Source organism: Hemiscyllium ocellatum, chromosome 26 (assembly GCF_020745735.1).
Source record: "Hemiscyllium ocellatum isolate sHemOce1 chromosome 26, sHemOce1.pat.X.cur, whole genome shotgun sequence".
NCBI classification, from domain to species: Eukaryota; Metazoa; Chordata; class Chondrichthyes; order Orectolobiformes; family Hemiscylliidae; genus Hemiscyllium; species Hemiscyllium ocellatum.
In genome coordinates this window covers 42,141,389-42,158,501 of record NC_083426.1, presented here as the reverse complement: position 1 = coordinate 42,158,501, position 17,113 = coordinate 42,141,389, and the positions used below count along the sequence as shown (strand labels likewise).

General features: G+C 40.8%; 1 protein-coding gene across 1 annotated transcript; it reads right to left on the bottom strand.

Annotated features, from left to right (window-relative positions):
• Positions 1-8,318: 8,318 nt before the first annotated feature.
• On the bottom strand, positions 8,319-16,799 carry LOC132828433 (ETS-related transcription factor Elf-3-like). The gene is made up of 9 exons (XM_060845558.1): positions 16,662-16,799; positions 16,361-16,504; positions 15,350-15,580; positions 14,730-14,828; positions 13,591-13,707; positions 11,907-11,996; positions 11,044-11,160; positions 9,731-9,926; positions 8,319-9,198 (listed from the first exon to the last, which is right to left on the bottom strand). Exons 2-9 carry the CDS (start codon positions 16,497-16,499, stop codon positions 9,099-9,101), a joined length of 1,089 nt encoding a protein of 362 aa, XP_060701541.1. The 5' UTR covers positions 16,500-16,504; positions 16,662-16,799; the 3' UTR covers positions 8,319-9,098.
• Between the last annotated feature and the right edge of the window lie 314 nt (positions 16,800-17,113).

Here is a 17,113-nt window from a genome sequence, read left to right as displayed (position 1 = left end):
GCTCATGCTGGGTATTGGGTCCTTTGTTCTAGTGAGTTGTTGTCTGAGCGTGGATGTTGGCTTGTGTGCTGTTATGAGTCCTAAGGGTCGCAGTAGTCTGGCTGTCAGTTCTGAGACCCTCCTGACGTATGGTAGAGTGGCTAGTCCTTTTGGTTGTGGCATGTCCTCGTTCCGTGGTCTATCTCTTAGGCATCTGGTGATAAAGTTGCGTGGGTATCCGTTTTTGGCGAATACCTTGTATAGATGTTCCTCTTCCTCTTTTCGCAGTTCTGGTGTACTGCAGTGTGTTGTGGCCCTTTTGAATAGTGTCCTGATGCAGCTTCGTTTGTGTGTGTTGGGGTGGTTACTTTCATAGTTTAAGACTTGGTCTGTGTGTGTTGGTTTCCTGTGTATCCTTGTGGTGAATTCTCCGTTGGGTGTTCTCTCTACTAACACGTCTAGGAATGGGAGTTGGCTATCCTTTTCTTCTTCTCGTGTGAATCGGATTCCTGTGAGTGTGGCGTTGATGATTCTGTGTGTTTTTTCTATATCTGTGTTTTTGATGATTACAAAGGTGTCATCAACATATCTGATCCAGAGTTTGGGTTGGATTTGTGGTAGGGCTGTTTGTTCTAATCTTTGCATAACTGCCTCTGCTATGAGTCCCGAGATTGGTGATCCCATGGGTGTTCCGGATACCCGAGCTACAAATCTTCAATCAGATTTTAAACAATACCTCATATTTATCCCAGGGCTGGGGCTGTTTTCCCTGGAGCGTCGGAGGCTGAGGGGTGACATTACAGAGATTTACAAAATTATGAGGGGTATGGATAAGGTAAATAGGCAAAGTCTTTTCCCTAGGGTTGGGAGTCCAGAACTAGAGGGCATAGGTTTATGGTGAGAGGGGAAAGATATAAAAGAGACCCAAGGGGCAACTTTTTCACGCAGAGGATAGTACGTGTATAGAATGAGCTGCCAGAGGATGTGATGGAGGCTGGTACAATTGCAACATTTAAGTGGCATTTGGATGGGTATATGAATAGGAAGGGTTTGGAGGGATATGGGCCGGGTGCTGACAGGTGAGACAAGAGTCATGGAGTCATAGAAATGCACAGCACGGAAACAGACCCTTCGGTCCAACCCATCCATGCCGACCAGATATCCCAACCCAATCTATTGCCATCTGCCAGCACCCGGCCCATATTCCTCCAAACTCTTCCTATTCATATACCCATACAAATACCTCTTAACTGTTGCAATTGTACCAGCCTCCACCACATCCTCTGGTAGCTCATTCCATACACGTACCACCTTCTGCATGAAAAAGTTGCCTCTTAGGTCTCTTTTATATCTTCCCCCTCTCACACTAAACCTATGCCCTCTAGTTCTGGACTCCCCAATCCCAGAGAAAATACTTTGTCTATTTATCCTATTCATGCCCCTCATAATTTTGTAAATGTCTATAAGGTCACCCCACTGTCTCCGACACTCCGGAGAAACCAGCCCCAGCCTGTTCAGTCTCTCCCTGTAGCTCAAATCCTCCAACCCTGGCAACATCCTTGTAAATCTTTTCTGAAGCCTTTCAAGTTTCACAACATCTTTCTGACAGGAAGGAGACCAGAATTGCACACAATATTCCAACAGTGGCCTAACCAATGTCCTGTACAGCTGCAACATGATCTCCCAACTCCTGTACTCAATACTCTGACCAATAACGGAAAGTGTACCAAATGCCTTCTTCACTATCCTATCTACCTGCGACTCCACTTTCAAGGAGCTATGAACCTGAACTCCCATGTCTTTTTGTTCAGCAACACTCCCTGGGACCTTACCATTAAGTGTATAAGTCCTGTTAAGATTTGCTTTCCCAAAATGCAGCACCTCACATTTATCTGAATTAAACTCCATCTGCCACTTCTCAGCCCATTGGCCCATCTGATCAAGATCCTGTTGTCATCTGAGGTAACCCTCTTTGCTGTCCACTGCACCTCCAATTGTGGTGTCATCTGCAAACTTACTGACTGTACCTCTTATGCTTGCATCCAAATCATTTATGTAAATGACAAAAAGTAGGGGGCACAGCACTGATCCTTGTGGCACACCACTGGTCACAGGCCTCCAGTCTGAATAACAAATGTCTACCAACACCCTCTGTCTTCTACCTTTGAGCCAGTTCTGTATACAAATGGCTAGTTCTCCCTGTATTCCGTGAGATATAACCTTGCTAATCAGTCTCCCATGGGGAACCTTGTCGAACGCCTTACTGAAGTCCATATAGATCACATCTACCGATCTGCCCTCATCAATTTTCTTTGTTACATCTTCAAAAAATTCAATCAAGTTTGTGAGACATGATTTCCCACGCACAAAGCCAGGTTGACTATCCCTAATCAGTCCTTGCCTTTCCAAATACATGTTCATCCTGTCCCTCAGGATTCCCTCCAACAGCTTGCCCACCACCAGGGTCAGGCTCACCGGTCTATAGTTCCCTGGCTTGTCTTTACTGCCCTTCTTAAATAGTGGCACCACATTTGCCAACCTCCAGTCTTCCAGCACCTCACCTGTGACTATTGATGATACAAATATCTCAGCAAGAGGCCCAGCAATCACTTCCCTAGCTTCCTACAGAGTTCTCGGGTACACCTGATCAGGTCCTGGGGATTTATCCACCTTTAACCGTTTCAAGACATCCAACACTTCCTCCTCTGTAATCTGGATATTTTGCAAGATGTCACCATCTATTTCCCTACAGTCTATATCTTCCATATCCTTTTCCACAGTAAATACTGATGCATAATATTCATTTTGTATCTCCCTCATTTTCTGTGGCTCCACACAAAGGCCGCCTTCTGATCTTTGAGGGGCCCTATTGTCTCCCTAGTTACCCTTTTGTCCTTAATATATTTGTAAAAACCCTTTGGATTCTCCTTAATTCTATTTGCCAATGCTATCTCATGTCCCTTTTTTGCCATCCTGATTTCCCTCTTAAGTATACTCTTACTTCCTTTATACCCTTCTAAGGATTCACTCGATCTATCCTGTCTGTACCTGACATATGCTTCCTTCTTTTTCTTAACTAAACCCTCAATTTCTTTAGTCATCCAGCTTTCCCTATACCCACCAGTCTTCCCTTTCACCCTGACAAGAATATACTTTCTCTGGATTCTTGCTATCTCATTTCTGAAGGCTTCCCATTTTCCAGCCGTCCCTTTACTTGCGAACATCTGCCTCCAATCAGCTTTTGAAAGTTCTTGCTTAAATGTTGGCCTTTCTCCAATTTAGAACTTCAACTTTTAGATCTGGTCTATCCTTTTCCATCACTATTTTGAAATGAATAAAATTATGGCCACTGGCCCCAAAGTGCTCCCCCACTGACACCTCAGTCACCTGCCCTTCATTATTTCGCAAGAGTAGGTCAAGTTTTGCACCTTCACTAGTAGGTACATCCACATCCATATACTGAATCAGAAAATTGTCTTGTACACACTTTAGAAATTCCTCTCCATCTAAACCTTTAACACTATGGCAGTCCCAGTTGATGTTTGGAAAGTTAAAATCCTTGACCATAACCACCCTATTATTCTTACAGATAGCTGAGATCTCCTTACAAGCTTTGTTTCTCAATTTCCCTCTGACTGTTAGGGGGTCTATAATACAATCCCAATAAGGTGATCATCCCTTTCTTATTTCTCAGTTCCACCCAAATAACTTTCCTGGATGTATTTCTGGGAATATCTTCCCTCGGCACAGCTGTAATGCTATCCCTTATCAAAAATGCCACTCCCCTTCCTCTTTTGCCTCCCTTTCTCTCCTTCCTGTAGCATTTGTATCCTGGATCATTCAGCTGCCAGTTCTGCCCAGCCCTGAGCCATGTTTCCTTAATTACTATGATATCCCAAGCCCATGTTCCTAGCCATGCCCTGAGTTCATCTGCCTTCCCTGTTTGGCCTCTTGCATTGAAATAAATGCAGTTTAATTTATTAGTCCTACCATGTCCCTGCCTGCCCTAACTGTTTGACTCACTTCCGTTCTCAACTGTACCAGTCTCAGATTGATTTCTTTCCCCACTATCTCCCTGGGTCCCATCCTCCCAGCTTACTAGTTTAAATCCTCCCAAGCAATTGTAGCAAATTTCCCTGCCAGTATATTAGTCCCCTTCCAATTTAGGTGCAATCCATCCTTCTTGTCCAGGTCACTTCTACCCCAAAAGAGATTCCAATGATCCAAAAATGTGAATCCTTCTCCCATACACCAGCTCCTCAGCCATGCATCCATCTGCTCTATCCTCCTATTCCTGCCCTCACTAGCTCGTAGTACTAGGAGTGATTCAGATATTACTACCCTTGAGGATTTTAAATTTCCACACAACTCTCTGTAATCTCCCTTCAGAATCTCAACCTTTTCCCTTCCTAACTTGTTTGTTCCAATGTGGACAATGACCTCTTGCTGGCCCCTCTCCCCCATGAGAACATTCTGCACCCTCTCTGAGACATCCTTGATCCTGGCACCAGGGAAACAACACACCATTCTGCTTTTTCTCTGCTGGCCACAGAAACGTCTGTCTGTCCCTTGGACTACAGAATTCCCTAACACAATTGATCTTTTGGAAGCCGACATACCCCTCTTTGCATTAGAGCCAGTCTCAATACCAGAAACTTGGCTGTTCGTACTATGATCCCATGAGAATTTATCACCCCCTACATTTTCCAAAACAGCATACCTGTTTGAAATGGATATATCCACAAAAGACTCCGGCCCTAGGTGCTGACCTCTCTCACCCTTCCTGGAGTTAACCCATCTATGTTACTGTATCTGAGACTTTCCCCCCTTCCTATAACTGCCATCAATCACATACTGTTGTTGTTGCAAATTCCTCATCGCTTCTATCTGTCTCTCCAACCAATCCACTCGATCTGATAAGATTCGCATCCAACAGCATTTTTGGCAGATATAATCTGCAGTAAACCTTAAACTCTCTTCAAACTCCCACATCTGACAAGAAGTACATATCACTGCAAAGGCTATTTTTGCTCCTTCACAATCTACAGACTCAGAAAATAACACTGTCTTATTCCTCGACAAAACACTTCACCAGGGTAAATTAATAGCTGTGGCTTATATTTTAAGTTTAATCAAGAGACTTATCTCCAAAAACATATAATCAAGAAAGAACCCACTGTACTCACTACTGCAGCCTTTCTACTGGACAGACTTAAAACAACAATTAACTTATCTGATTCTGTGCTGTGAACTTCGCCCAGACAGGTTCCTCCAAGATCAGTTGTGAAATTCACTGTTTGTTCATTTTCCCAGATGCACTCTGATGTCCAGCGATACATGAATTCAAAAACAGCAAAGGCAGTAACTGTGCAGGTTCTCTCTCTCCCTCTCTCTCTCTCTCCCTCCCTCTTTCTGTCTCTCTCCTGCACTGTCCTCACCATGTGCTTCCTTTGTAGACTGGATTGGGCTATCTGGTCAGCATGGATGGGTTGGATCGAAGGGTCTGTTGCCATGCTGTATATCTCTATGACTCTATGACTCTATTGAACTACATCTGCCATTTTCACCTCATTGACCCATTTGATTAAAATCAACTTTCATTTCTAAAGAAGGACTCCATATAAAATATTACCATTACCTTCCCTCTATACAGATTCTGACCAATATGATATTTTCTGCTTTTGTTTCAAATTGCTTCCATTTACAGATTTTAATTATTGAATGGTTTTTACCATTCCTTATCTATTCATTAACTTTTAAAATATAATCACTGCTGACAATGTTATTTCCCGTAATCAAGTTTTGGCAATGATTTAATAACTGGACAGTAGTTACATTGTAAGTATTCTTCCTACAATGGTCATCGATGATCAACTGCTGTAGATCTCAAGTGTTTTAGGGTGATGTGAGAGACAAATTACAGATCTAAAACTGAATTTAGCCACTTATACAATTACCTACAGAGAATCATAGAGCAATTAGCACAGGAGGAGGTGATTTGGATCTTTCTGTCCATGCTTGTTCTATGCAATAGTTTTTTAAATTTGTCCCAGTCCCCAATCTTTCCTGAAAACTCTTCAAATTCATTGAGTCCTGTAATGTGGAACCTATGTGTCTGCACTAACCCTTCAAAGAACACCCCACCTTATCCTTGTAATCTTACATTTACCATTATCCCATCTAGCTTTCAAATCCCTGGACACTATAGGACAATTTAGCTTGGCCAATCCACCTAACCTGCACATCTTGGGGTCATGGGAGGAAACCAGAGCACCCAACAGAAAAAAAGCTGAAAATGTGTTGCTGGTTAAAGCACAGCAGGTTAGGCAGCATCCAAGGAACAGGAAATTCGACGTTTCGGGCATAAGCCCTTCATCAGGAACCTTATGCCCGAAACGTCGAATTTCCTGTTCCTTGGATGCTGCCTGACCTGCTGTGCTTTAACCAGCAACACATTTTCAGCTGTGATCTCCAGCATCTGCAGACCTCATTTTTCACCCAACAGAAACCCATGCATACATGGGAGAAAATGCGAACTCCACTCAGATAGTCACTCAAGGTTAGAATCAAACCCGGATTCAGGTGCTACCCTTAAGTTCCTTTAAGTATTTATCCAATTTTATTTTTGCAAATTACAATTGAATTTGCGACCACAAGGCAGTGCAGTTGAATCATGAGAACATACTGTATAAAAGGTAACCTCTCCTCATCTAATGTTTTGGATTGTTTGGCTATGTTTACTCCTCTATTTACTAACTCTCTTCCTTCTCTATTCTCTCAAGAGAATAATTTTCTCTCATCGGTCACCATAACAAAATCCTTTATCGTTAGCATCATTCTGGTAAAATGTATTTCATGTAATAGACTTTCTGATTTAGGTAGTCTTTTGCCTTTACTGCACTAATGCCAAGTTCCTGCACTTCCTGAAACCAGGTAAAGGTGGTCTACTTGGTCCACTTGATATTTAGAAATAGCTAGGACTCGGCCATGTCTGAAATTTAAACTGTGTCAAACTAAAGGCAACTGAATCTAGAGAGAAAGCCAAACCTAGGATTTTTACTTTTGGTTGCCACAACTTTACAGAGAACAATGAATCCCAAGAGATAGAGGGTGATAGAAAAAAAAGCAAAATTAAAATGATGCAAAAAAAATGGAAAAGCTGGAGAAGCCACCAATTTTATTACTTTTTAATATTATATAAATAGAAAAATTAAATAAATCATAAAGGTAAAGTCACCATTGTGCTCCCAGACTATAGGGCTGTTTTATCATTAAGGTGAGATGACTGTCATTAAGGTGAGATGACTGGTCGTGGGTTAACCTAAGGGTTACCACATCTCAGGTGAAAGGAGAAGCTGAGGAGAGTACTTCATGAAATGGTGTACCTATTTCAGGAATAAAGGTAAGGCTGATATCTTCGTGGCTTCATTGTGCTATAGCATTGCTATTGTTCCATCACAAACCAGGGAGTTTGGAACATGCCGAGATTTTCTGGCAGTCCAAAGGCGAACCACATTGAGGAGTTTAAGATGACAGTTGTAAACAATTTATACTTCTTTCTCCTGGCTTATATTACCTGACTCCCTGGAGGAGATTTTTAACCTAGCAACCTCTCACAAGTATTCATTAGTCTCATAGTAATATGTGCGTGCATGTTATTACCAGATAAGAAATCTGGTGCACCTATTGTACTCAAAGTGGAATCGCATTACTTATTGTCTTTGTACCCTTTCATTTACAACTGTGTCTCCATGGGTCTACTTTAATATTAAACTCAAAATTGACATGAAGTTAGACGTATCAACTATCTTGGGTTAGTTTGAGCTGTCAAAACTCTGCTGATACTCATTATTCATTTCACTTATGACAGAAGAGCGCAACCAAATCATTCCAAAGAGATGTTGCCCTAGATCCACTGCCAACACTTATTTTCCACAACATAATGTGATGCACATTACTGCCCTCTTCATTCCCTATCTCATTTGCTTCTACACTGATTTCTACAACAAGAATGTGTTGGTGAACACAAGCTTTTCAAAATAAACTTGTTTTTAAAAATGTATTTGAAACAAATGTCATCCATAATTGATCTTGTTAACCCATTACATTTGAGAGATGGCGATTTAAGAAATCGTTGGAAGTTTGGCTTTTCTCTTCATCCAACATGGCTATTTCTTAAGTGGGTAACTTGGGAGACACAGGGCATAAAGCCAAAGTACTTGCAACACTGACAGAATTCCCATTCCAAGTAGAAATATTGCTGAGTGCAGAAGAATTAATGTACACTCTCACGATACTATGTTCACCTAATTATCACTCAACTTGACCATTCAGAAAGGTTGGGATTTTAAAATTTGTTTTTATTTGCAAAATATCAATGTATTCCATAGGAAAATATAGTACATACAGATCCATAATTATAATGTTTAGAGACTTAAAATTTCTTACAAAATCCATTCAATCTATTTAGGGCATTTCACCCTTGTGTCTTAGTAACTCATATGTACAGTCACATTCCCGTGGAAATTGCACCAGTCCAGCTGAATAGGTTTCCAACATTTCAAATGGCCGTGAAGGAACATCAATAGACATTTATACTCAGACTTAGCGATTGATAGCCTTATTGCAAACACACCTCCATGCATAAGCAAGAAAACAAGTCCTGCAATGTCCATATGTACACACCATTGAAGTATTGAACAAAGAGATTGCTTCTTGGAGCAGTTCATATTCACCCACTGCATCTGAAATATTTGCTGTACACTCAGTGAGTTTCAATCAAATAGCTTGTAGCATTATCCATAACAGTATAAATTGGTTTAATAACCTACTTTGGCCCAAATATAGGCTTACTATTTCAAGTGCCACCTTTATGACACACACTTCTGGCCTTGAAAGGCTGGAGTCTGATAAAATGTATAGAATTAAAAATTAAACAAAATGCTTCCACCTCCTCAAAAATTCATTACTTAATGCCCATGGAGCACATCTCCAAAATGGAGCAAGTCGTAAGTCCATTGCAGGCTTGGTCATCTCACTCCAGCTGATGGAATTTGTTTGCCAGCAAACATCTGTACTTTTAGCAAATGTATTTTAATATTGGAAGAAAGAAAATCTGATCATGCATCTCCAATTCTCCAACCACTCGAATTCTTTCCAAATTTGTAGACCAGCCTCCTCCCATCCACTCGCTCCAGGATTTCGCGTTTGTAATAGTACCTGTAAGAGAATGGGAACAATTTGAGTGAATTACATTCCTGCATTTCTCTTCATGGCTATTAAGGAAGTTGCTCAGCAACAGTGTTTGACTAGCCTTTAAATCTTCTGTCAAACCAAAATGGATAATAATTAAATTGTATACCATATAATTACCATCAAAATAAATGCTCTCTTGTCACGGATCTATAAGGATTGGTCTCCATTGCAAAATCTCACTCCTCAAAATCATTCATCAACCAAGGTGGCAGATAGTGATTGCACTGGTGCAAGCAGTAGGAGAGATGTCACAGTCCCTCCAAGTAGCATAATGCAGGTATTGGATACATATTCACCATTTTGTCAAGGCTACTGAGGAAAAGACTAAACCTCTCTACTTGACAACACTGCAAGAGTGCCTTCTTCATATGAAGTAAAGTGTTTCAAGGTAGCAACTATGCTTGAGAGAAACTAAAGTTATGGAATAGGAAACTAAGGCAATGCAATAGGTCCCAGTGATACCAAGTTCAAAGCTAAACTGGGAAGATGTGCTCACCTCATGGCTCTGCTGAGCTTTTCATAGGTCATGCTGCTGTTCTTTTTCTTTTCACCCCAAAGTTGTGCGACAGCCTCAGACTTTAGAAACTTAAAGATTCCTTCTGACCGGTCTTCCCATTTCAAAAGACCATTGTTGATCTCTGGATGAAGGAGGATATCCCTAATAAACTCCCAGAGGTGAGTGCCACGTGGGGCTGTAAAACGACAATACACAGAGTTGAAGGTCGAAAGCAGTTAAATATACAGGCACAACAAAACCACAACAACTCCTGAAATGAGCCCAAAACTCAAGAGTATTAAGAATAAAGATTGAATATCTAACAGTTTGATCTAGTCACCAATGGACTAAAACAAAATGCAAGTCATTTCATCAAAATAAAACTTCATCGTCATATAAAATCTTGTTACAGCACCTCCAATTTGGAATACTGTAGTACAGAGTCTCAAAGTCAGACTGAAGGTCATTGACCTCAAACAACAATGTTTTTCTCTTCACAGATAATGTTGGAAATACTAAGTAAATCTTACAGTGTCTGGATTTATCTCATCCAGAAGTGTTTTGCTTTTGAACAGGATTCAAGTCCTATCAGCTTAACCAAAATAACAAATTTTTGGCTCCAAAAACTATTTGCACTGAATCATTTTGAAGGACATTGGTTGCAATTAGACACTTGCCCTTCTGCATTGGTTGTTTCACACAAACAGAATAACCAGTTCATCTAGTTTATGGGTGACAACGAAGTAAGACAATGATCAGAACAAATGTGATACATCAGAAAAAACAAACAGAAGGGACAGTGTCTGTGTAGTTAATAATTAAGGTACAGCTTTGATAGAAGTAAACAGCTGTTTAGGTTGGAGTCCAACAGGTTGAAATAAATCAATATTCAGGAAACTACATCTCTCTCATTTGAAGAGAAACTAATGGAAGATCCCATTTTAAAATGGCTGCCTTTTGAATGAGGATATTTAAGATGTTTCTATTTCAGAGAATGGCTTGAGTATAAAGTAGTCATTTGGCTGTGACATTGTCAAGTCAGTGCACTCATTCTTTCTCCATAGTTTTGAAAAATTTACTCTCTTAAAGACAGACAATCACCTACATTTAAAGAGACATTTGGATAAGTTCATGAATAGGAAAGGTTTGGAGGGTTATGGGCTAAGAGCAGGCAAAACTGGTTTAGCTTGGGATCAGTTTTGCCATGGACTAGTTGGACCAAAGGGTCTGTTTCTATGTTTTATGACTCTATGACCTCTCTTTCAAAGGCCTCACATTTGATTAAATAGATTTTTGAGTTTAGAATAGCTTACAGTGTTTGTTTTTCTTGGTTTCTACAAAGTTCTTATCTTCTCTGCCAAATTTTCTTGGTCTTCCTCTGCCTCGTTTCGGAGGATTGGAATCACCGTTTAAAATTTTAGGAAATCCTTCTGAAGTAATAAAAGTGAAAAGAAAAAGAAACATCAGCTGTGGATTATCTTCTGGTCAAACTGAAATAAAAGTTAGAATTGCTTGGATAGTGGCTTTACATGTAGTAGTGAAAGGATCATTTCATATTAATTATCAAAATAATTAAATAGTTCTCAACCTCGAGCAAATGATGCACTAACAAAAAAAATAAAGATTCTGTCAAGGATATTGGTCAATTACTCAAACACTTAAGCAGTATAACATTTTTGTCAGGACTATGTAAGCAATGAATGTGACATAGATTTACATTAATAAACATTTATTGGGTCAGTAGGTTAGTATAGAGTCTTCTAGGATCTGGAGTCAAGGCTAACTTAGAATAGCTGATGAAAGTTGGCTTCATATTAGCAGAGCTCAGCAAAACTAAACACCAACCCATTGATGAACATAGTCACAATCCTTTGGCTTCACTAACCTGAGGGGATACTTTACAGTAATTGTAACAAAAATATTAGTTTTGAAAGAGCAAATACCCTGCAAGACACAGAGGGTGGGTATTCAAACAGACTGCTGTCAGACCATTCCTACTATGGCTGACGTCCTACATCAGAAAGAAAGGCAGTTTGAATAGTCAATTGAGCAAAGTATATATTGTTTTCAAATCCCTCAACTCTACCCCTCTCCTCAAAGATCATAAAGTGAACTGTAAATGCAAAAATAGCTGTATTCACTTGTTGTCCTGAAAGCAAACAGCAGAAATGTTTACCATTTTGAGTTGTGTATTGAGTATGTGTTATGGAGGGATCGAAATCTGATTCACTTCCACCGGAGTCTGGAGAGTTAGGAGCTTGGGATCCTACAAAACACCAACAACATAGCACATTAGTGTTAAACTGTGCAACATTTATTAGCTAAGAGTTAAAAAGGTTTTAAAGTGAAGTGTGATAAACTATTTTCAATTAAATGATTTGAATTCTCCAAAAATTCAATTTTGTTTTGGAACATTACAACCACTGAATAAAGGCATTGTCCGAAATGTCTGAGCTTTTAAACTCTTCCTAAAAATCACACTTCCTACCCCCAACTACAGCAACAATTCAACTGAGCAACCCATTCAGTTGCCTGATCGAGAAGGTGGAAGCTGGTAAACAGATTAACATGTGGGGTATGGATGTGTTCCATTGCAAGCACATAATGATCTCCTAACAATTTTTACATTAACTGCAGATACCACTCTTGGTTAATCAAACACCAGGACTGATAATGGTCACAATCAACAAACAATCCAAACTGGGAGATGAATCCTGGTCATGTAGTGCAATGCTTGAACTCAAGGCCAGCACTAGGGTTTAGTGCTCCATGCACCAAGAGTGGAGACTGGGAATCTTCAGAGTCAGGTGACTCTCTACCCCCACGAGTGAGAAAATCCCAATTCAACCACTTTAAAGCTGACTGGTGTCAAATGGAATCAAGTTACAGAATACCCACCCCACTAGCAGCTGCTGGCTAGATCATGGCTGGGGCCTAGACATCCAGGATTTAGGGTGTGAAGTGGCAAAAAGCCTTCTTTCTTTCAGATCTCCCAAGTAAAAACAAGAGAGTGACTTTCAGAAACCACCCATTTGCCATTCCATTCCTGCCTTGATTGGGAGAAATGGAGACCTCCACTCTCCAGACCAAAAGGCAAGTTACCTAGGTTTCCCAGTTGGGAAGCAACCACTTCTCTTGTGACAAGGCAACAGGTTTATCAGGTCAGGGTGAGTTGAGGCCCTCAAATATATGCTAATTCATAGGGACTCAAACTGTAGGCACACTGAAAAGATCAAAGGTTATCCATGGACTTTCACATTCAGCAGTTAACTGCTGAAGTGATCAGAAAGTTCCCTGGGCGAATTTTCCTAGTTATTCACTCTTCTTGCCAATTTCTCCCTATTTCCACTGAGGGGATAGGTATGCCTTTTCAAAAGAAAAGCAATTAAACAAATCAAGTCAAAGTTAACTGCTATATTGATTCAGGAGAAAATGGGGACTGCAGATGCTGGAGATCAGAGTTGAAAAGTGTGGAACTGGAAAAGCACAGCAGGAAATGTTGATTCTCCTCCTCCTCGGATGCTGCCTGCCCGGCTGTGCTATTCCAGCGCCACACTTTTCAGCTCCTATATTGATTCATGCAGGTATACATACTCAATTCATTTAAAAATAAATTTAGTATGTGACGCAATGGCTTTTGGCAGTTTATTGTAAATTGAAGAACTTCAGTAAAATTGGTGGCTTTTTAACTAACTGGTGAGATTGTTGTACTCCAAAATGCTTTCAAAGAATGTACAGATTTTAATTTTAATATTGAGTTATCAGTCATTTGCCCATCGATCAACCATGAGCACCTTAGTGTTTATAGGTGGCTCAGATTACCATATACTTGTGTTGGAACACTGTCACAGAATACTCACCTGGATTGGAGTCATCAACACTGTATGGAGAGGTGGGTGCAGATTCATAGCCAGGGTCACTGGGTGGGAAACCAGGCAAGGTTTTCCAATGGTCTGGTGACTCTAATTCATTCCAGGCTAAGAGCAAAAATACAGAGAGTTGGTCAAGGTGGAACTTACTTACACAAACAGCAGAATAAAAGTCTCCTATCCAAAAACGTAAAATATAGTCATCACCTCAAGATTAAGAAGCGAGTGTGGAAATTCCCCGGCAGTCATTCAGCCAAGGACTCAGCAGTTGGCAGATAAGAGAGAGGTCAAATATCATTTTCTCTCAAATGGTGGTTAATTTAATTTTTATTGCCAGAGATAAGCAAATCTCTAGCAAAAGTGCCACTCATTCCTAAATCTGTCTCCTGCTGGCGATCCAATGCAAATGAATTTGACTTGGTCAACGTATATTGAAGTAAAAAATGAGGTCTGCAGATGCTGGAGATCACAGCTGAAAATGTGTTGCTGGTCAAAGCACAGCAGGCCAGGCAGCATCTCAGGAATAGAGAATTCGACGTTTTGAGCATAAGCCCTTCATCAGGAATCTCACCACCAATGTATATTGAAGTTAGCAATACTGTGACTGTGCTTCCTAGCACACTTTTTGTGAGAAACTGGCAGGATTTAAGCTTCAAATCTGCACCCTCGAAACCTCCCAAACTTCACTGAGGTTTTAAAACTCAAGATTTGCTACACTTGCCCATGGTATGTAGATTTCACTTCTGCTCACTAATGTTAGCAAAAGAGAGAAAAAGCCAGACTGTCCAATGGGCTCCCATGCTTATACACATTATTTTGTTTATGTAATAGTTAGGAACTATAAGTTCCATCTCTTACTCAGCTCACATTTCCTCCCACATTATGAACCTTTGTTCTACAAGAACCACACGTTATGTTCCTTTCTTTAAGTGGCCAAAGGGCTTGGTCATTCCTGGATACAAACAGCTGGCACCAAACCATGAAGTCCCAGGATAAAATGTTCCCATTTACATCAGCTCAGAGCTCAAGTGCAGCCAGTAATACTCATGCAACACTGAACTGAAGACAATGGAGGCTGGGAATTCAGTTGGGAGCATCCTTTAAAAACAAAGGCTTCAAAGTTAACTTACAAATTGCAGGGTCCAGAAACTTGTAGTCGCTACTGTCTTCTGGCAGGATGCTTGGCAAAAGGATGTCATTGAAGTCATCAGGCAGCATTAAATCAAAACCTGGCACCAACGGAAAAGGAAAGTTAATCCATATTTTAATCTTGGAAATTGTACATCAAAAATAAGTTGCAAGAATGTTAGGTCAGAATGTTACTATACAAGAACAGACACCTAAAAAAAAACCTTACCACAGCTATTGAGTTCATAAATTTTAAATAAAATTTCAATAATCAAAATGTTCATGCGAGTTGGTAATTGACTTTTGAAGTCGCTCACTAAAGCCACTCCTTTTATGCTTCCAGTTTATTTACAAGGCAGTACAGGCATTGAGCACTAGCGTCACAGTCTTTCTAGATCAAAAATAGTTAACTGTAGGCTCCCCATACCTCTCAGATGGCAAGCTCACACTAGTCACTGAGTGAAGTCTACCAGTTGCTTCTTAGTTATGACTGTCCTCCCCTCGCCCAGCCCCGTTCAGTGTTTACACTGGGCATTTCCCCACAAGGTCGGAGACTATGCCCAGTGGATAAACAGACACTTTCCCTCACAGATGGTCATCATACAATTGTTGCTTTACTTACTGTTTTTGCTTAAATCTTGATGGCTTTTGTACAGTTCTTCGCCCAGTGGACCAAAGATAGCTACCAACTGGCTCTTGGACAGTGTCCGAAGAGTGCTTCCATCCATATCACAGAAGGACAGGTCGATATTATTGGCATCATACTTGTGCTTCTCAACATGGTAACTGATCCACTCCAAGACATGCTGCTTGCTCCACAACAGAGGATCCAGTTGAAACCAAGAGGTGGAATCTAGATATTAATTTTTAAAAATTAAAAAAAAAGAATATCCAGTGGCTAACCAACAACTCAACAGGTGTGTAGCTTGGAAAACCTCTCTCCAGAGTCAAGCTGGGAGTAACAAGTAAACATCCCTCATACTTACATCAACATCCTATTCTAAACAAACACGTACTTTGAACATTTTATTTCCTGAAAGCCAACATCTGGTCAATGATGGCTTTCCAGGAAGCCGTGGGCAGGTCATTTTCGGCTGGGTGCTATGTCACAAACATACAAATCGGGCAGGAAAATTGGGGGAAAAAAACCCTGAAATTGCTGGAGAAATTCAGCAGATCCAGGGCATCTTGGTCGAGAGAGAGAGGAAGCAAGAGTCTTCTTTTCGAGTCGGGTGAGCCTATGACTCTTGATCTTCTTTCTAGAGACGCTGCCGGACATGCTGAGGTTCACCAGCAAGTTCTGCCTTTGTTTCAGATCCCCAGCAAAAGCTGCTCTTTGTTGTTTGCAAAGAAACTAACAGCAGCTGAGGTAACTCCGGTGGGTGGCGCGCATTTACTATCAAAATCGTCCCAGTTTTGAAATTCGCGATCGCTTTTAGTTAAATCTTGGAAACAGCTGAACAAACAAATCGCAGAAAGTGAGGGGGATTATCCTGAGCACTCGGGAAACCTTTGGTCTGATTTATCTCACACGGTATACCAAGACATATATACATATATTTTAAAAAGACAGTAATTTATCTAAAATATAATATTTCAAGCTGTATTTCTTTCACTCAGTTGCCTCTCTTACCGAGCAGGTCTGTTGGTAACATTGGGCTGGGGAACTGTTCCTTAATTCCCGTGGAGAGAAGCTGATTCTCTTCTGTTTGATACATGGAGCGCATCACATCCGTCAGAATATTCCCAATCCCATAGGTTGAAGCCATCATAACTCCTGAAGACAGGGAAGGTGTATTAAAATCCGGACCATGTGTAGACCTCAAACATCACTCAGAGAGAGAGAAAACTTAGGCAGGCTGAAATTGAGTGAATTTTAATCAATTTCATAGCCGCAGCCTGCTTTTGCACTCCCTCTGCACGGTCATACCTACCTCAAATGCAGGAGTTGTAATCCGCACCTTCACAAGAGCTGGGGGTGTTTATTTTTTTATGTCTGCGCCCTGATTGATTGAAGATTCTCACATCCACACCTACACCTGCCGTTTACCCGAACTGCTTCTGCTACCTGGTTGCCACTTTATATAGAAATCGCTTGGAATTTCTTGAGGCAGAAACTCCACCTTCAGGGGAATTCCTACCTGAGCCAGGGCCACGGTCACCGAGGACAGATTTGCATAAAGAAGGTGAGGAGGGAGATGGAGAAAACGCATTACATTATACACCTGGAAGTTGGCCAACTCGCCAGGCTACTGCCGGGAAACCAGATCCCTCCCATTAATCATTGCCAGCAAACTCTAACCCACAGGTTTTGTAATGATTTCAGATAATGTGCCAAATATTATGGCTTTATCGCGGGGAAAGTTGCAGGGGTGCGATTAAAGCG

Bases quoted from the DNA above. Each gene is read 5' to 3' on its own strand.
- LOC132828433 (XM_060845558.1), bottom strand. From the start codon at position 16,499: ATGATGGCTTCAACCTATGGGATTGGGAATATTCTGACGGATGTGATG. The intron at 14,829-15,349 runs GTAAGTAAAGCA...CGTTGGTGCCAG, and splicing joins TCAAGATTTAAGCAAAAACA to GTTTTGATTTAATGCTGCCT. The intron at 11,997-13,590 runs GTGAGTATTCTG...GGTGTTTTGTAG, and splicing joins TGTTGATGACTCCAATCCAG to GATCCCAAGCTCCTAACTCT.